The sequence below is a fragment of the Larus michahellis genome, chromosome 9, assembly GCF_964199755.1.
Source record: "Larus michahellis chromosome 9, bLarMic1.1, whole genome shotgun sequence".
NCBI lineage: Eukaryota > Metazoa > Chordata > Aves > Charadriiformes > Laridae > Larus > Larus michahellis.
This window is the reverse complement of record NC_133904.1, coordinates 22588664-22607846: the sequence shown is the minus strand read 5'-3', so window position 1 is coordinate 22607846 and position 19183 is coordinate 22588664. Positions and strand designations below refer to the sequence as shown.

General features: G+C 59.8%; 2 protein-coding genes across 8 annotated transcripts in view; both read left to right on the top strand.

The window, feature by feature from the left end:
* Positions 1–2189: 2189 nt before the first annotated feature.
* Positions 2190–15018, top strand: AP3B2 (adaptor related protein complex 3 subunit beta 2). Of its 2 annotated transcripts, XM_074600867.1 has the most exons (27): positions 2190–2549; positions 5593–5668; positions 5750–5824; positions 5962–6057; positions 6148–6308; positions 6456–6522; positions 7016–7198; positions 7325–7501; positions 7740–7837; positions 8132–8186; positions 8340–8411; positions 8580–8642; positions 8864–8996; positions 9079–9188; positions 9264–9440; positions 9525–9711; positions 9813–9931; positions 10157–10268; positions 11072–11270; positions 11350–11521; positions 11618–11672; positions 12168–12274; positions 12368–12599; positions 12698–12782; positions 13435–13532; positions 14205–14343; positions 14576–15018. In XM_074600867.1, the coding sequence occupies exons 1-27, from the start codon at positions 2437–2439 to the stop codon at positions 14724–14726; spliced, it is 3312 nt and encodes a 1103-aa protein (XP_074456968.1). In that variant the 5' UTR covers positions 2190–2436; the 3' UTR covers positions 14727–15018. The 2 variants fall into 2 exon arrangements, with proteins under 2 accessions (XP_074456968.1, XP_074456969.1); XM_074600868.1 differs by lacking the exon at positions 5962–6057 and having other exon boundaries at positions 2344–2549.
* A 1501-nt stretch (positions 15019–16519) lies between these two features.
* The window catches only part of CPEB1 (cytoplasmic polyadenylation element binding protein 1), a 42500-nt gene continuing 39836 nt past the window's right edge, over positions 16520–19183 (top strand). For 2 of the 6 annotated variants that reach the window (XM_074600928.1, XM_074600927.1), the window contains exon 1: positions 16593–16645. In XM_074600928.1, coding sequence (XP_074457029.1) covers positions 16631–16645 — 15 coding nt within the window. In that variant the 5' untranslated portion in view covers positions 16593–16630. Of the gene's footprint in view, positions 16646–16733; positions 17098–19183 lie in introns of those variants that run through there. The other 4 variants (XM_074600930.1, XM_074600929.1, XM_074600932.1 and 1 more) reach the window with 4 other exon arrangements.

The window sequence follows — 19183 nt, the reverse complement described above, 5'->3', positions numbered from 1 at the left end:
CCTGGGTGCCACAGACCTGTGATGCTGCAGAAGATGCAGCAGCACCTCGGCAATGATGCTTGGGTGCCAGGTGGAAGTACAGCTTTGCCATTGCCATCACTGTCTGCAGAGAGAAACACAAGAGTTACCTGGCGAGCATGGGGACAACCTAGGAGATGTCTGTGTCCTCCAGTATTCCACCCAGCAGCCCCCAGAGGAAGCCCAGCCCTGGGTGTCCCTCAACCACCCTGGTGGCTCCTTGGCCAGTGGGGAGACCAGGCTCATGGACATCACTGGTGGCCTCCGGGGATGGACAGGGCTGGGGCAGGGGGCTCACAGCGGCATTGCGGCTCTGCAGCACGGGCTTGGTGTTGTGCAGGAATAGGTGGTGATCAGGGTCCATGATGTAGACCTTGCACTTGGCCAGCGAGACTGCCTCTGCCTTGGTGTCCTTGGTGTCCTCGGTGTCCTCGGTGTCCTCCTCCTTGGAGCCATAGAAAGCCTTCTCGGCTCTCTCCTCCAGCAGGGACTCCTGATGGTGGGTGGGATGCCTTGCACCCCTCAACAGCACCCTCCTTTTCCCCACCTCCCTGCCACAAAACTGGGCTCCCAGTGCACCCCGAGGCTCCTAGGGCACCACAAGGCTCCTACAGTCATGTTCTGGCTGGGGCAGAGGAACTGGGTGCACATATGTCCTGATGACCACCTGCTCCCACTCCTCCACATCGATGCGCAGGTTGCAGAGCTTGCGGTAGTTCTTGTGGATGAGGTCGATGCTCCCTGAGCAGACCTCCTCAAGCGCCATCACCATGCTGCTGGCCATCATCTCGGTAGGGAAAGTCTGGGATGACTCACCAGAGTGGTGGCATCTCCATAAAGATGCCGGTTTGGTGGGGATGGTGGCATCTTCATGAGGATGACAGCTTTGTGGGGATAGTGGCATCTCTATGAGTATGCCAGCTCAGCAGGGATGGCTGCATTCTTGCCAGGATGCTGGATCATGGGGCACAGTGGCATCCACGTGAGGATGCTGATTTGGAGGGGACTGTGGTATCCCCAGGAGGATGCTAGTTTGGCAGGGATGGCTGTATCCCTTTGAGGATGCCAGCTTGGTGGGGACAGTGGCATCCCCATGGAGATGCTGGTTTGGTGGGGATGGCGGCTTCCTCGTGGTGATGCATGTTCGGTGGAGGAGATGGCAACCCCACGAGAATGCCAGCTCAATGGCTGGGTTAACAAGGAAGGCTGTGGCATGCCCAGGAGGGATGGGTCACCAGGAGGACTGTTTTCCCCAGGAGGGCTGACATACACAAAGAGGGCTTGGGTCCCTATGGGGTTGTATTTTCCCTGGGGAGTACAGTGTCCCAATGAGGGCTTGGTCACCAGGAGGACTGTAGCCTCCCCAGGAGGACTGGGGTCCTCAGGATGGCTGGGTTCTCAGGAGGGCTCTGGTGTCCCTGGGAGGGCTGTGTCACCAGTAGGGCTGGGGTCCCCGAAGAGGGATTGCTGCACTCCCTGATCCCTCCCCATCTTTCCTGTGATGTAGTCCAGGGTAGTGAGCTTGCTGTGTGCCCCCCTTGGTGCCCTAAGGATCTTGAACTCCGCCATCTCATGGTCATGCAGACAAGACTGCCCTTGGGCAAGTACTTTAGAGTGTAGAATAGACTATAGAATAGAATTAATATACGTCGCAACATAAAATAATGTAGTATAACATATAACAACATATAATATATAACATATAGGATAGAATATAGAATGGATTATGGATTATCAATTATGTATAATATAGGATGATTGAATATAGAATATATATGATACCACAGAATTAATATAATTTGTAATGTAATATATAACATATAATATACGGTGTATAGTATGTAGCATATAATACACAGACTATAATATATGCTATATAATGTATTATGTATGACAATAATATAAGGTAATGTATAAATATGATATAATATGATTTAATATAATGTAATAGAAAGTAAATGTGTATAATTATATAATCTATAATGATGTATGATATACAAGCTATAGGATCTGTACTATATAATCACATCCCAAACCCTACTACTGCTAACATCCCGAATTATGCCCGTTTTACTGCTGAGCTGGCACCCAAACCTGTGCAGGTGTGTGTGTGGGGGTCCAGGCCTGGGGACCCCTTTTGAGGGTGGCAAAGCCCCCTCCTTCCCCCCTCCAATGTAGGGAGGGGACGAACCGCCCGGGCACTGCTCCCCTGCACCGCGCATCCCTGGAGGGGGGTGGCAGGGCTGTGTGTGTCCCCCTTGAACCGCGCATCCCTCGAGCGGGGGTGGCGGGGAGGTCCCCCCCCGGAACCGTGCATCCCCGGAGCGGGGGTTAGCGGGGCGGTCCCCCCCCGCCCCGCCCGGCGCTGACATCAGTCCCGGCGTCCCCGCCGCCGCATCCCGCCCGCATCCTGCCGCCATGGCCGCCAGCCCGGCCTACGGGGAGGAGAAGGGGGGGTCCTCCAGCCTGGGGGAGCCCGAGTACGGCCACGACCCCGCCAGCGGCGGCATCTTCTCCTCCGACTACAAGAGGTGGGGACAAGGTGGAGGAGGCGGGGGACGACAGGGGACAAGGGCCGAGCCTGGCCGGGTGGCTGCCGCCGTGGGCCTCGGCCGCCATCCCCGGCGGTACCCGATGGGGGCTGGCAACGGTCCCCCCCCGGGTGGGGGTCGGGATGAGGATGAGGATGGGGATGGGGATGAGGATGGGGACAGGGGACGCCGTCATGCCGCTGCCACTGCAGGTTGCAAAGGCCGCGCAAGGTTTCGGGGGAAAACCGCAGGGTTTTAGAGCCACTGTGGCGGGGGGGATGAGCGGGGACCCCCCCCCAGAGCACCCCCCATCCCTGGGCGGGGGGAACCATGGGCACGGTGTCCCCCCCCGGGCTCCGCTGGCTCCCACGGCTCTCGCGGGGGTCCCCGAGTGACGGCACCCCCCCCACCGAGGTCCCCAGACGGCAGGAGGGGCTGAGAAATGTCACCCCTGTGTGGGGCAGGCTGATGGGGGGGGCGGGGGGTGAGACAGGGACGCAGAGGAAGGTGAGGGGCAGGTCTCCGGAGCTGCAGGAACGTGGGGGTCCCTTTGTGCCCCCAGCCCTGGCAGTGTCCCCCACTCTGAATGTGCCCCCCGCCCTGACCTCCTGTCTGTGTCCCCAGTCTGGCAGTGTCCCCCTCCCTGACTCGCTGACAGTGTCCCCCGTTCAGGCAGTGTCCCCCATCCCTGGACCTGTCCCTAATGCCACAGCAGTGTCCCCCTGTCTAGCAGTGGCACCCCCCCCTACCCCTGGCATCATCCCCCAGTCTGGCAGTGTCCCCCCAGCCCTGATGCACTGTCCTCCCAACTCTGGCAGTGTCCCCCAACCCTGAAACACCCCCCTCAGCAGTGTCGCCCAGTCTGGATATGTCTCCCCAGCCCCAAGTCTGGCAGTGTCCCCCGGCCTGGCAGCACTTTGTCCCCCATTCTGGATGTGTCTCCCATCTGTGACCCGCTGACAGCGTCCGCATCTCACAGTGTCCCCCCTTCCCTGATCCCCTGGCATTGTCCCCTGCTCTGGCAGGGGGATTCCCCCAGCCCTGACTCCCTGTCAGTGTCCCCCAACTCCTTGGTGTCCTGGCAGTGTACCCCTGTCTGGCAGCATCATGGTCCCTACCCGGCTGTGTCCCCCAGTCTGGCAGTGTCCCTCCATCCCTGTCCCTCTGGCAGTGTCCCCCAATCTGGCAGTGACACCCTAGTCTTGACCCACTGACAGTGTTCCCACGCTGTATATGTCCTCTCATCCCTGCCCTGCTGGGGGACTGCCCCAAGGCTGGCAGTGTCCCCTCATTTGTCAGTCTCCTCCCTCCCTGACTCCCGGCAGTGTCCCCCAGCCTGGCACTGTCCCAATCCACGATCCCCTGGCAGTGTCCCCATCTCACAGTGTTCCCCCTTTCCATGAGCCTCTGGCAGTGTCCCCTGGTTTGACCCCCACTGGCAGTGTCCCCCAGTCTGGCATTGTCCCCTGATCCCTGCCCCTCTGGCAGTTCCCCAGTCTGGATGTGTCCCCCATCCATGACCCGCTGGCAGTGTCTGCATCTCACAGTGTCCCCCCCTTCCCTGATCCCCTGGCATTGTCCCCCGCTCTGCCAGTGTCTCCCCAGCCCTGACTCCCTGTCAGTGTCCCCCGACTCCCTGGTGTCCTGGTAGTGTAGCCCTGTCTGGCAGCATCATGCTCCCTACCCCTGGCAGTGTCCCCCAGTCTGGCAGTGTTCCCCCACCCCTGATCCCCTGACAGTGTCCCCAGCCTGTGCACTGCCCTTCTCCAAACCCTGTCCCCTTGTGGCCACACCAGATCTGTCACCATCCCCATGAGCCGGGCATGGCGCGTGGGGCAAGAGAAATGCAGCCCCACCACACACGTGGGACACCCACAGATGTCCCGCTGTGCCACCCTCACCACCCAGGTGGGCGTCCCATCATGATGCTGGGTCCCCGGCCAGGACTGAGCCACCCAAACCACCCGGGAGGAGCTCCCTGTAATGTCCCCAGGCCACAGCTGCAGGACAGGTGTCTCTTGGGACGTGACACCACAGGGTGGCTTTGTCCACTGGGAAGGGCGTCGTGGGCGTTGCAATTGTGGCTGCAACCCAACCCCAGCCCCAGCATCAGGTTTCAGCTGGCAGTGCAGGTAGTAAGCTCGGGGCCACAGCCGTGCTGCTGTCCTCAGGGCCACCACCCCTGGCCAAAGCCATGCTGTCCCTGCCGCCGGTGCAGAAGCTGCTGCAGCAGCTACCGGCGGGGCCAGCCAGGCGGCCAAAAACACCGGCGGGTGGCGACGTGGCTGAGGAGGTGACGAGCCCGGTGCTGGCCGCCGAGGCTGGACAGCCTGCCTGCTACAGCGCCCTGCGAGCTGATGAGCTGCAGCCACTTGCCAGCACCGAGCCTGCAGTGGCCACTGGCACCGGGCCACCGCTGCGGTAAGACCCCTTCAAGGAGATCCCCTGGGACCCTCCAGTGACGGTGGCTCTGGCTGGGCATCGTCCCATGGGTGCCACCCCCAGCTACTGTGGCTGGATACAGCCTTGTAGGTCTCCCCGGTGTGGTGGGGATGGACATCCCTTGGAAAAGTGGACAGTGGTGACAGCCAGCCTTATAAAAGGCTGGTGGCATTTTCCCAGGCCAGGGAGGGGACTGGGGACAGGCTCTGCATTGGGGTGCAGTGGCACATCCATGCCACTGTGCCCATGGAGGGACAAGAGACACCAGCCAAGCAGGGCTGGTGGCTGGGATGGAGCTGGCGATGGGTGCCTGCTCGCTGGGAAGCGATGTGGGGACATCCTAGGGTGAGAGCCACAGCTGGGCTGGGACAGGGTCCTTGTCCCAGTGCCTGGGATGGGGACAGAGCCGGGTGCCAGTGCTGCGCTGGTCCCTCCGGCTTCTCTTTCACCTGGCTGTAACCCAACTCCCATCCCCATAAATATTGCATGGCGAAGGGTCAGGTTGACAGCCTGATGGCAGGCTGGGAACAAAAAAAAAAAAGACTTAAAATGGCTAAAAATAGAAAACTGGATATTTTTTTTCCCCTCCGGCATGGTGCAGGCATGATGACCTCAAGGAGATGCTCGATAGCAACAAGGATTCACTCAAGCTGGAGGCCATGAAGAGGATCGTGGCGGTGGGTGTTGCTGCCACCGGCGGGGACCACCGCTGGTGCCGAGCCAGCTGCCCTGTGTCACACCGCTCCTTTACCCCCTAGATGATCGCACGGGGAAAAAACGCCTCTGACCTCTTCCCAGCTGTGGTGAAAAACGTCGCCTGCAAGAACATTGAGGTGAGGAAGGTCTCGGGTGGCCCTGGTGGCACCCATGGGCGTCCCCAGGGTCTGGTGCCTTCCCTGCAGGAGGGTTTTGGGGATGGGCTGGGTTTTGTGGGGGGCTGTGAGGTGGCCCCACCATCTTCACCCCGCAGGTGAAGAAGCTGGTGTATGTCTACCTGGTGCGCTATGCAGAGGAGCAGCAGGATCTGGCCCTGCTCTCCATCTCCACCTTCCAGCGAGGACTCAAGGTGGGCTGGTTTGGGGAGCCGGGGGGTGGGTCTGGGGGAGGGCAGCAAGTCCCTCCATGCCGCGCTGCAGCCCCCCGCATGTCCCCACAGGACCCCAACCAGCTGATCCGCGCCAGTGCCCTGCGGGTCCTCTCCAGCATCCGTGTGCCCATCATCGTGCCCATCATGATGCTGGCCATCAAGGAGGCCGCCTCAGACATGTCCCCGTACGTGCGCAAGACGGCCGCCCACGCCATCCCCAAGCTGTACAGGTATTGGCGGGGGGGGTTGGCTGCTAAATTTTGGCGGTACCAATAAGGGTGTAGTGCTGGGGTCTCAGCTGCTTGGTGCGGGCAGGGACAGGCAGGGATGGGGGGGCAGTTTGGTCTGGCCGCACCTGCCCTGCTCTTCCCTCACAGCCTTGACTCGGACCAGAAGGACCAGCTCATCGAAGTGATTGAGAAGCTGCTGGCAGACAAGACCACAGTGAGTGGGGCGCCATGTCTCCCCTGCCCCTAAGTCTGGGGATGTCACCATCCCCGTTGACCCAGTGTCCTCGGGGGGATGCAGATGTCCTCACCAAATTGGTGCCCTCGTGGGGATGCAGCCATCCATGCAGAGTGGGAATCCTTGCAGTGATGCTGCTGTTCCCATCGAACCAGCATCCTCATGGGGTTGCCACCACACGCACTGAGCTAGCATCCTTGTAGAAATGCAGACATCTCCACAAAACTGGTATTCTTGTGGGTCTGCAGCCGTCCCTGCAGAGCTGGCATCCTTGTAGGGAGGATGCTGTCTCCAACAAGCTAGGATCCTCATGGGGATGCAACCATCTCCACCAAGCTGGCATCTCCATAAAGAAGCCACCGTCCCCAACAAACCAGCATTCTCATGGGGATGCCACCATCCCCCCATCAAGCTGGCATCATGATGGAGATGCCATCACCTCAGTGAGTCACCCCAGGCTTTCCCTCCCCAGCTGGTGGCTGGCAGCGTGGTGATGGCATTCGAGGAGGTCTGCCCAGAGCGCATTGACCTCATCCACAAGAACTACCGCAAGCTCTGCAACCTGCTCATCGATGTGGAGGAGTGGGGGCAGGTGGTCATCATCAACATGCTGACCCGCTACGCACGCACCCAGTTCCTCAGCCCCAACCAAAACGTGAGTGTGGGAGCTTTGGGATGCCCTGGGAGCCTCGGGGTGCCTTGGGAAACATGGCTTGGGTCAGGGAGGTGGGGTGAAGGAGGGTGTTGTTGCGGGGGTGCAAGGCGTCCCACCTACTGGCAGGAGTCCTTGCTGGAGGAGAGCGCTGAGAAGGCTTTCTACGGCTCCGAGGAGGAGGACACCAAGGACACCAAGGCAGAGGCAGCCTCACTGGCCAAGCGCAAGCCCTATGTCATGGACCCTGACCACCGCTTGCTCCTGCGCAACACCAAGCCCCTGCTGCAGAGCCGCAATGCCGCAGTGAGTCCCCTGCCCCAGCCCTGTCCATCCCTGGAAGCCACCGGTGGTGTCAATGAGCCTGGGCTCGTGATGTCCCCACTGGCCAAGGAGCCACCAGGGTGGCTGAGGGACACCCAGGGCTGGGAGTCCTCAGGGATGGACTTCCTCTGGGTGCTGCTGGGTGGGACACTGGGGGACACAGCCAGCCACCAGGGTGTCCCCATGCCCCCCCAGGTGACGCTTGGCTGTCTCCCCACAGGTGGTGATGGCCGTGGCACAGCTCTACTTCCACCTGGCACCCAAGGCAGAGGTTGGCGTCATCGCCAAGGCACTGGTGCGACTCCTGCGGAGTCACAGGTTTGCTGCACCTAGGCTGCAGTGGTCCCCTACCTTGCCATCCCCATTGGTGGGACTCATGGGGGACCCCCAAGACCTTGGGAGAGACCCCCAAAAAGCCCGTCCCTGCAGGGACATCAGGTTGAGGCAAATTGCCAAAAAAAGAGGGCTTTTTGACCTGTCCCAGCCCAGACATGGAGGAGCAGCACCTTGGTGCCACCAGCCTGGTGGTGGATCCTGCCCTGTCTTCATGGGGAAGTGCTGGGGGTGCCCGGCCCTGCCCCACTAATGGCAGTCCCCTCTTTGTCCCCACAGCGAGGTGCAGTATGTTGTGCTGCAGAATGTTGCCACCATGTCCATCAAACGGCGGGTGAGTCTTGGATTCAATGTGGGAGGAGTTCGCCCTGTCAACTCGAGCAGAGCGAGGGCTGGCCAGCAGCCGCTCTCCAAGGCCAGCTGCCTGTGGGTGGCCTTGGTGAGGTGGGGACAGGGATGGCACTAATTCTGCTTTTTCTGCACACAGGGGATGTTTGAGCCCTACCTGAAGAGCTTCTACATCCGCTCCACAGACCCCACGCAGATCAAGATTCTCAAGGTGAGCTGGAAATATGTTTGGCAGGACGCATCACTGGTGGCTTTGGGGCTTCCTGGTGCTTTCCCTGTGGGGCAGCTGTCCTCCATGCCCTGGGGACAGGAGGACAGCAAGGACCCAGTGTCCCAGCACTGTGCCCTCATGCTGCCCGTCTCTCCCTTCTTCCCACAGCTGGAGGTCCTCACCAACCTGGCCAACGAGACCAACATCTCCACCATCCTGCGGGAGTTCCAGGTATGCCATGGCCATACCGGGGTGCCACCCTGGCATGGCTCTGGGTGCCAAAACACCACCATGGAGGGGACAGAGGAGAGCCCCACCAGGAGGACTGGGCTGAAGCCAGGTCATCCCCATGGGTGGCTCCAAAGATCCCCAACATGTGACTACCACATGGGCGGATGCCCGTCACTGGCATGTGGGTGACATGTTGTGTGTCCCCCCCCATGCCTGCACAGACCTACATCCGCAGCATGGACAAGGACTTCGTGGCTGCTACCATCCAAGCCATCGGGCGCTGTGCCACCAACATTGGGAAGGTGCGGGACACCTGCCTTAATGGCCTGGTCCAGCTCCTCTCCAACCGGGATGGTGAGTGAATGCGGTGGGGGTGAGACGGGGGCTCCATTGCCCTCAGGGCAGGACCCTCCTGAGGCCAGGTCTCTGCCCGCAGAGCTGGTGGTGGCCGAATCTGTGGTGGTCATCAAAAAGCTGCTGCAGATGCAGCCAGCTCAGCACAGTGAGATCATCAAGCATATGGCCAAGCTGACGGACAACATCCAGGTAGGTCGGGGCGTTGCATGGCCTGCAGGACTAAGGGAGCAGCAGCGGTGCCACATGCCCGGGGGCATTTTGCAGGTGCCGATGGCGCGGGCCAGCATCTTGTGGCTCATCGGTGAGTACTGCGAGCATGTGCCCAAGATCGCACCCGACGTGCTGCGCAAGATGGCCAAGTCCTTCACCAACGAGGAGGACATCGTCAAGTTGCAGGTCATCAACCTGGCAGCTAAGCTCTACCTGACCAACTCCAAGCAGGTATCAGGGATGCAGCCCCACAGTGTGCCTCAGTTTCCCCAGTGGGGAGGAAGAGGCTGGCCCTGAGTGTGTCCCCTGGCGCAGAGCAAGCTGCTGACCCAGTACGTCCTCAACTTGGCCAAGTACGACCAGAATTATGACATCCGCGACCGGGCTCGCTTCATCCGCCAGCTCATCGTGCCCACTGAGAAGAGTGGGGCCCTCAACAAGTATGCCAAGAAGCTCTTCCTGGCTCAAAAACCTGCTCCCATCTTGGAGTCCTCCTTCAAAGGTACCCACCCCTGGTCACAGAACATGGGAACACAGAGCCAGCTATTACCACGGTGCTGCATGGCTGTCCCCGAGCTGCTGCCACCTCTCACCCCGCTGTAGATCGGGACCATTTCCAGCTGGGCTCCCTGTCCCACCTCCTCAATGCCAAGGCTGTAGGCTACCAGGAGCTGCCTGACTGGCCAGATGAGGCCCCTGACCCCTCCGTGAGGAATGTGGAGGTGTGTAGAGCACCGTGGTGTGCTGGGGTGCACGGGGGTGCCAAAGTGGGGGCATCTTCTCGAGGTCGTGGGAGAGCCCCAGAAGGTGCCCAGGTTCTGCTCAGCTGCCCCATGTCCCCTCTCTGGTGCCCACACACCCGGCTGGGGACAGGAGCTGGGGAGGGTTGCTGTTTGGGTCCTCCACCCGTGGGCAATGGCCACGTTCCATCAGCCTTGTGCCCGCAGGTTCCTGAGTGGACCAAGTGCACCAGCCGGGAGAAGAGGAAGGAGAAGGTGGAGAAACCTTTCTACTCTGACTCAGAGGGTGAGTCGGGGCCCACGGAGTCAGCAGACAGCGGTGAGTACCCGGTGGCACAGCAGGGCATGGGGCAGGGGCCACAGTGGTGGGGCAATTGGGCAGGGGTCAGTGTGGCAGGGACATCAGGCAGCTGCCACCATGGAGGGGCATGGGTCAGGAACCGCCATGATGGGGCATCAGGCAAGTGCCACCATAGTGGGGCATGGGACAAGTGACACCGCAGTGGGGTATCAGGCAAGGGATGCCATGGTGGGGCATCAGGCAGGTGCCACAATGGTGCAGCATCAGGCAGGGGACACTGCAGTGGGGACATCCCATTGTAGCAGGAACATGGCAGGGGACATGGTGGGATGTGGTGTGGTGTTGCGGGGACGCAGCGGGATGCAGTAGGAAGATGTGGGGATGCAGTGAAGGGATGCAGAGATACAGTGGGATGCAGTGGGAGGATGTGGAGATGCAGCAGGATGCAGTGGGAGGCAGCAGAGGGTTCTGGGATGCAGTGGGAGGATGTGGGGATATAGCAGGAGGACACAGGGAGACAGGAATGCAGTGGAAGGATGCAGTGATGATGCAGCAGCGGATGTGGGGATGCCGTGGGAGGATGCAGGGATGCAGCAGGAGGACACAGGGATGCAGGGATGCAGCAGGAGGATGCAGGGATACAGCGGGAGGATGCAGCAGTGGGTGTGAGGATGCAGTGGGGTGCAGTGGGAGGATGCAGTGGGATCTAGTGGGAGAATGGGGGGATGGAGTAGGAGGATGGGGGGATGCAGTGGGACACTGCAGAGAGGTGGGGGGATGTGGGGGGACGCAGCAGCAGGGCTGAGCCATGGCCCCCACAGAGCCCGAGTCTGCCAGTGAGGAGAGCGGCAGCAGCAGCAGCTCCAGCAGCTCCAGCTCTGGCAGTGAGGAGGAGGAGGAGGAAGAGGAGGAGGAAGGCAGCGGGGAGCAGTCAGAGGACAAGGAGGAACAGGAGGAGAAGAGGACGAAAAGAAAAGAGAAGGAAGGCTCCCGGAAGGCAGCCCCGGGGAGCACTGGCAGGTAGCCCCTGGGAAAGCGGGGTGCCCCTGGCCAAACCCCACCGTGGCCCTGGCCCCCTCTGAGGCAGGGTCTCCCACAGCCCCAGTGAGGAAGAGGAGGAAGAGGAGGGGGCAAAGAAGGCCAAGAAGAAAAAGACATCACAGGGGAGGAAGAGCCATGCTGAGACCTCATCGGAGGAGGCCAGCGCCTCCGAGAGCAGCTCCTCAGGCTCCGACTCAGGCTCCGAGGCAGAGGCCAAGCGGAGGAAGGAGGTGAGGGCCGGGCTGGGCTGGGCTGGGCTGGGGGCAGCACGAGGAGCCCCAGCACCCCCATTCATCCACCCTCCCTGCCTCTCTGCCCCCTTGCAGCCCCCCAGCAGCAAGGCGGGCCCCAAGGAGATCTCCCTGCTTGACCTGGATGACTGTGAGTGGCTGCCTGGGGCAGGTGGGATGGCCGTTACGGTGGCACTGGGGAAACTGAGGCACGGGCACCCACCCTGGTGGGATGGGGGTCCCACAGATCCTTTGGGGGCTGCTGAGCTGGGACGGGGACCAGTGGGGTGAGTGGTCCTTGTCCCCAAGAGGATGGCTGTGGGACAGGTGGCTGTGCCAGTGGGGCTGTCCCTGTTGGGGCACTGCACATGGGATTGTCCCCATGCAGCTGTGCCCCTGGGGTTGTGCCCACCAGGGCTGTCCCCATGCAGCTGTCTCCATGGGGATATCCCATGGGGCAATGCCACCGGGGCTGTCCCCATGGCGTTCTCCCCACAGGGCTATGCCACCGGGGCTGTCCCCATGGGGCTGTGCCACTGGGGCTGTCTTCATGTGGCTGTCCCATGGGGCTACACCAACCAAGGCTGTCCCCAGGGGGCTATGGCTTATAAGAGCTCTGTTAACCCCGTGTCCCCCCACCCCGCAGTCACCCCCCCTCCTCCCCAGCCCATCCCCTCCAGCAGCATCGTCTCCACCAGCCTGGTTACTGACCTGGAGGGCCTCACACTCACTGACACCTCCCTGGCACCTGCCGTAAGTGTCCCCAGTGTCCTTCCTGGGGGTCTCCTGGGACCACTGCCACCCGCGGGGCCCGTCAGCCCACGCTGGTCCCTCGGTCCCTCACAGCTGCTGAGCCCGGCGTTCGGTGCGGTGAGGACCTACGAGCTGCTGCACCGCATGGCAGGTGAGGGGCTCTCGGTTGAGTACTGCTTCAGCCGCCGGCCCTTCCCGGGGGACCCCCACATGGTGGCCGTCCAGATCCAGATCTCCAACAACACCGACGCTGAGGTGAAGAGCCTGCGGGTCAGCGAGCCCAAGCCTCTCTCCGGCATGCGGATCCAGGAGTTCCCTGAGATTGGTATGGCACAGCACAGCCACAACGCTGCCGGGGGGGACGGGGACGGGGGTTGGCTGGTGGAGGGGACGTGGGACATGGTGGCAGCCCTGTGATTTCAGAGTGTCTGGCGCCTGGGGACACGGCCAGTGTGGTGATGGGCATCGACTTCTGCGACTCCACCCAAGCGGCCAACTTCCAGTTGTGGTGAGCGTCCAGCACCGGGCATGATGGGATGGGTGTCCCAGGGGATGGGGACATTGTGGGGTGCTCCAGGGATACAGGACAGCGGGGCAGGGCATGGGTGCTCCAGGGGATGGGAAAAGTGGGATGGGCACCAACATCCCTCCAGGGGATGTACAGCAGGAGGGGACAGGTGACAACCAGACAGGGCATGGGGTACCCTGGGAGACAGGGACAGCAAGAAAGGGCATGGGGTACCCCAGGGGACAGCAGAACAGGGTATGGGGTGTTCCAGGGCACTGAGGACAGACAGACAGGCACCAATGTCCTTCCAGGGGATGGAGGACAGCAGGAGAGGCTCCAGGGGACAGTGGGACAAGGTCTCTCTGGGAGACACAGGACAGCAGAATAGGCACCAGGATCCTTCCAGGGGAGGGGGGACACCAGGATACGCATGGGGTGGTCAGGGGACAGCAGGGCAGGCACCGGGCTCCCTGCAGGGGACAAGGAGGTGTCAGCAGCCTCAGGTCCAGCCTGACAGGTTCCCTCTATTTCTGAGACCGTTTGTGCCCTCAGCTTCCCTCCAGCCCCCCCTACCCAGGGCAGGGATGGGAAGTGGGACACGGAGGGGGGGACATTTTGAGCATGTGTTCTCCTCACCTGCCTGTCTCCCCAGCACGCACACGCGCCACTTCTACGTCTCCATCCAGCCGCCCGTGGGAGAGCTCATGGCCCCTGTGTTCATGAGCGAGAACGAATTCAAGAAGGAGCAGGGTGAGTGGGGGATGGGGATGGGGACAGGGCGGCCTGTGGGCACCCAGTGCCCCAGTGCCAATGCTCACCCCCCTTTTTGTCCCCTCTGCCGCCCTTGCCGTGGCCTTAGAGCACCTCGCGCGGCCGGGCGAGGGTAAGTGGCCACTCGGCAGGCCCCTAGACTAGCTCTGCTCCCCTCATCCCCCTCCTGAACCCGCAGCCTGCGGGTTGGGGTGACCGCCCTGGTGCCCCTGCCGGGTCCCTGCGCAGTGTGGAGGTCTTGTGCCACCCTTGGCACCATGTCCAGTGAGTGATGGGGACACCCTGGCACAGCGTCCCCATGCTCCTGAAGCAGCAGCATCCCTTCCCTGGCCCTGTGAATGGGGGTCTGCACTGAGCGGTGGGTGCTTGGTGCCCTGCAGCACGCGGTCCCATCGCTGCCAGTGACTGGAGGAGCCTGTCCCCAGTAATGTGGCTCTGCCACTGGGCAAGGACGAGCCTGGAAAAGGTTGTGGAAGAAGGATTTTCCCAAATTCGTCTCTGCCTGGAGCAAGCAGGGCAGCCAGTTCAGGATGTCGTGGGGGACCTGGATGTGGGGAGCTTGGTTTGGGGATGGCAAAACGGGGCCTGGCAGGGACACGGCCACTGGTTGTGTGGCCAGAGATGGGCAGGTGCCCCTGCTGCCTGCTCCAGGGAAGCTGACGGGGATGAGTGAGATTACGGAGAAGCTGACACTGCCCGAGAAATGCCGGAGCGACCACGCCATCGTCCAGCAAGTGACCTCGGCCGCCAACGTGGGCCGCGTGCCCTGCGGTGCTGACAACGAGTACAGGTAGCCAGACCCCCACGCTGGGATCAGGCAGGTGCTGTCACCTCTCCGGTCCCACACAAATCACAGCAGGGACACTCAGGGCTTCCTTTAGGACAAGGAGCCTGCGTGAACCCACACATGATGGTGGCTGTGGGTGGCAGATGCCTCCCTGGTCCCCACCAGAGCATCCTGGGGTACAGAAGGGTGATGGGGGGACAGCTTGCCCTGAAGCCCCGTGTTTGCTGGCGGGCAGGTTCGCTGCCAAGACAGTGACAAGCGGGAGCCTGGTGCTCATCACCCTGGAGCGACGGGAGGGCGCTGCAGCCCAGCTGACGGTCAACAGCGAGAAGATGGTTATCGGCACCATGCTGGTGAAGGACATCGTCCAGGCCCTGGCGCAGTGACAGCCAGGCCCTGCCACACCCACGGCCTTGCCGTCCCACCCCCCTCTGCCCCACACCGTTCCCTGAAACACTCCCTGCCCCGATTTCTGCCAGGTTATTCCCCGTTGGGAAGAAGGAGCGGGACAGGGCGGATGGGATGCAGGGTGCTGTCCCGCTCAGAGGCGTGGAGGCAGCTCCAGACCCCACGGGAGCACTGTGTGGCTCCATCCCCTGGCCCCTCACCACCATCTCCTAGTGTAACCCCTATTTATTATGGCCAGGATCACCCAATAAAGCTCTTCTTGAACCCGCTTCCCTTCTCCTCCTCTGCTCTGTGTGCACAGCCGCTGGATCAGCCCCAAACCGTCCCCACACCAGGCACAGCCAGCCTCCCCCGGAATGGGCTGCTGTGGGGACATCATGAGACCAGCCAACTGGGGACATGCGAGTTGCTCGGATCGTGTGTCTGCTGGCTTTTGGAGAAAACCCGGCACCGAAACACAGGGCTGGGGTAAACATCCCTGGGGTTTGGCGGAGGGTGGGAACTGTTCGATCCCAAGTAGGGATCTGAGGAGTCTTGGTAGGTTTCCAGCTATTTATTCAAAGCAGAATTGCTTGTGCTTTGACCACAGAAATACCTGCTACGTCAGGGCTTGATCTATTCTGCAGTGTCACTGGAGGGATTCTGGGGGCCAGCTCGGGGAAGCTTTTCATCTCCAAACTCGGGGTGGGGTTGGGGGGAGGGAGTAGGAAGGAAAAAAAGAAAAAGGAAATTTGACTCTTTATCAAGATATCTCCTCCCAGCACGGGTTGGGTGGGATTTAAGAGAGCCCCAGCTCTCGTTTTCCAAAGCTGCAGCCCAGCAGGGAGCCAGGCCCAGCACTGGAGGGAGAGGATGAGCAGAGGACACACTGGAAGGCCTGCACCCCAAATCACCTCCAGACTGACCCCTTCTGCTGCTGCAAAGTGGGTGAGGGGCTTTCTGCTTTTTCCAGCGCTTGGGCAGGAGACGGGATAAAATCACCTTTATGGCAGGCGAGGAAATGCTGGCCAGAGTGGCAGCACTGCCAACCACTGGGTGTCAAGTGTTTGCTCCGGCAGGGAAGAAAAAACATTTCTATGGGGTTTTCCCATAGAACTGCTTGTTCTCCCTTGAAGTCCTGCCAAGAAAGACAAATGTGTGTTAACCCTGCCTGGTGATGGGAAGAAGGGGATAGAAAGTTCCTCTCTGCAGAAGGAAGGTGCCTTCTGTCCCTTTTCCCTAAGCAGATGATTTCACAGCTCAGGTGTCAGAGGTGAAGACCTTTGCTGAAACCACTTCTGGGGTTCTTAAAAAGCCCTGTGATTTCAAAGAGTTTCTAGTGGGGGTCCCATCACACAGGATTCCAGCCTTAGATCAGGATCCCAGGATTTGTTCAAGACGAGTGTCCTCAAGCCTTGACTTAGGTCCAGCACTCCTTACTCCATCACACAGAAGAGCTCACCTGCCACGGCACGGAGAGGCCGAAGCTGGGAGCCGGCAGCGGCACCACCACCGCCCCAATTGCCCTGTTTTACCCCCTCGGGGGGGGGTGCCATTCCCCTCAGAGAAGGCACAGCAGCCTGAGGGAAGGCGGATGCCGATGCCGGGCTTCGTGAGGCGCCGCCTCACAGGGCGGGAAACGCCGCGCGCCCGACACCCCGCGCGGTGCACGCCGGGATCGAGGCAGAGTAAGGTGGGGGTGGGAGGGGTGGGTGCGCTGTACGCATGCGCAATAGCCCCTCCTCTCCTCAGCCGCCCCCCCTCCTCCTCCCCCCCCTTCCCTCCTCCCCTTCCATCAAGCCCCGCCGGGGCGGCCGCCCATAAAAACCCGGCGGGGGCGGCAGGGTTGTTACCCGCCAGGCTGTTCGCTTCCCTCCTTTCCGGGATCTGCCCGCTTGCCCGCATGGCCTTCCCGCCGGTGAGGGAACGGGAAAAAGGGGAGGGACGTGTGCTCGGGGAGGCGGCCCCTTTAAGGCCGCCCTTCCCGCCCCGTCACGTGGTTTCACACGTTGGCGGCGGTAGGTGAGGGAGGGAGGAAGGAGGAGGGGGGGGATGCTCTAAGGTGATTTCCCGCCCTTTTTCCATGGCGGTGGGATCCCTCTTTTCCCAGGAATTCCCCTCTTCCCTCAGCAGTAGGGACAGGCCTCTGGGGGCGGGAGGGGGGGGTCGGCCCCTCCCCCCCCCTCCCCCCCCCCCCCGAGGCCTGGCCCCGCTTCTGAGGGAGCTTCACCTCAGGCAACCTGTCGACATCCAGTCCACGAGGGAAAAACCAGTGCTCCCAGTCCAACCAGTGCTCATGGTCGCTCTCAGCCCAGGTTATGTGTGGGCAGAGGGAGGTGGAGGTGCTGAGCTGCAGTTGGTGATGGAGGGGTGAGTTTTTGGCTGAAGTAGAAAGCTGTTCTCTTGGTTAAAGCTTCTAAAATCTCTTTTTTTGTTTTAGCGTGCAAAGCGAACAGAGTGGTTATTTCTCCCTTAAACCAGGTGACTGCAAGCTCCATGTAGCTTCTGTTGGTGAGACTTAGGCTCTGTATCCTTAGACCTGTATCAGCAGAGGCAAGAAACAAGTCTGAAAAACAAGTGGGTTTTTTTTTACCCTTCAGTATTCCCCAGCTAAAACCAATTAACGCTTGTTGTTGCTGCTGCTTTGGTGATAAGCTAACTGTGTGTGCTGGCAACTGGAGCCTTGGTGAGGGGCTGTGCAGAGGAGGGGAGCTGTGTTTTGTGAGGAGTTTCGGGATCCCTGTTGCTTTGCTGCAGTTTATCTCAACTGAAACAATCTCCCTAAACCAATTAAAAACCTTATTTCTGCTTTGATGATGTGCTGAAACAGGCAGCTGGGATACTGCCTGTTTCCAAAGCTGCTTGGGTGATGGCTTCAAAGCGTCTTGTTCCCCCCAAAATACCAAGAAGTAGGTGCCTCAACAGGGAAGCTTCTTTAAAAACAGGTCTTTTGGCAAAATTGGTGTTGTTCCAAAGTCAATGCTCCCATGTGAAATAGTATTATCAAAACCCCTTCCAGTCTTGATTGTGGCCAGGTGTGTTCAAGACCCTTCTCCACCCAGAGTAAACCCAGGGAGAACTGCTTAATCTCAGCCTTGCTGAGGGCGGGAGAGCTGATGCTGCCTAGCCTAATGCCATTTGGGATGTGGCCTTGTTGCTTTGTTAGCAGTGTTGCTTGGTAGGAACAATTACACTGATATCACACTTGTTATCAGTGTAGCTGACTTCAGCTTGGAAAGCAAAATATACCAGGGGAAAAATGACTTTCAGAGCTGCTTTTGTCCAAAGTATGGAGCCATCTTGGCTTGATTGTGTTGAGACTGACATTTTAACAGCATCTCAAACTTCGTCTCAGGATTGAAGGCCACCTTGGCTGTAGCTACAGCGCTGAGAAACCCTTTGGGCATCAGCATGGTGCTGTCCCAGTGGGATATCTGTGAAAGATGTGAAAAGCAAAGGCTGAGTTGTATCTGAGGTGGATGAGCCTTGTCTACTCCAGAGCGTCCCCAGGAGCTAATGCACATCTTGGCTATACTGGCAGCTGAGCTTTGTTTAATGACTTCCCTAAGGATTAGGATATCGTAATCCTGTGCCCAGCACTGTTGTGATGCTGCAGGTTCTACCTAGCCCTGGGATTTCATTATCTGTAGGTTTCCTACAGGCGTGTCTGCCTCGAGGCTGTAGAGGTTCCTTCATTTCCACTTACCTTGGACATCTTTGGTGGCTCTTGCTGCACAAGTGTATGTTGTTCCACCAACTGAGCTGCTGCAGGTTATGCGTGTGTCTCTGGAGTGGGACCTCCTGCAGGTAAAACCACAGGCTGCAGCTGTGGGGTTTGCTTGGGGCTGATGGGATGGGAACTCCAGAGACCTGACAGCCACTGTGCTTCAGCTGATGGCTTTTCAATGCGGACCTAGCAAACGAGCTCTCTTGTAAGATGTAATGTGGTAAGGCTCATTGGTTATATTTCTGTTACTCTGAGGGAGTGGAGACTCCCCCCTATTTCAAATCAAGCCTGGCACCCCTTTTCCCATACCATTGTGTTTGGTTTGGAGTGCTAGAGGTGTCTGGAGCCTGACTGTGCCCTCCCTGAGACCTCAGAGCATCCAGGGGACACATGTTCATGATTTGATATGGGTTCTTGGCTACGGGTTTAGCTGTGCCAGGATATGATGGACTGTACTCTTGTCTGAGATTCACCTTGATGTGATGCTTTTTTTGGGTCTGTGTTCCAGATCTACCACAATGATTTAACCTGAAGCCTTTAAATTGTTTGCCCTGTGGCGCTGCATGTCTACTGCAGGAAACTGAATTGCCTTTCTTGTTTGTTTCTGATCTAGGAACATCCCTAGAAACTCTTGGCTCTTAAATGGAGATTGGGTGTCTTACCAGGCTTCAGGAAGCAGTGTTTGACTCCTGATGCCTTCAAATGACCTGTCAGCTGGATCACACTTCT

Coding starts and splice junctions, on each gene's coding strand:
- AP3B2 (XM_074600867.1), top strand. CDS start 2,437: ATGGCCGCCAGCCCGGCCTACGGGGAGGAGAAGGGGGGGTCCTCCAGC. Junction 9,441..9,524: donor ACCTGACCAACTCCAAGCAG/GTATCAGGGATG, acceptor CCCCTGGCGCAG/AGCAAGCTGCTGACCCAGTA. Junction 13,533..14,204: donor CGAATTCAAGAAGGAGCAGG/GTGAGTGGGGGA, acceptor TGCCTGCTCCAG/GGAAGCTGACGGGGATGAGT.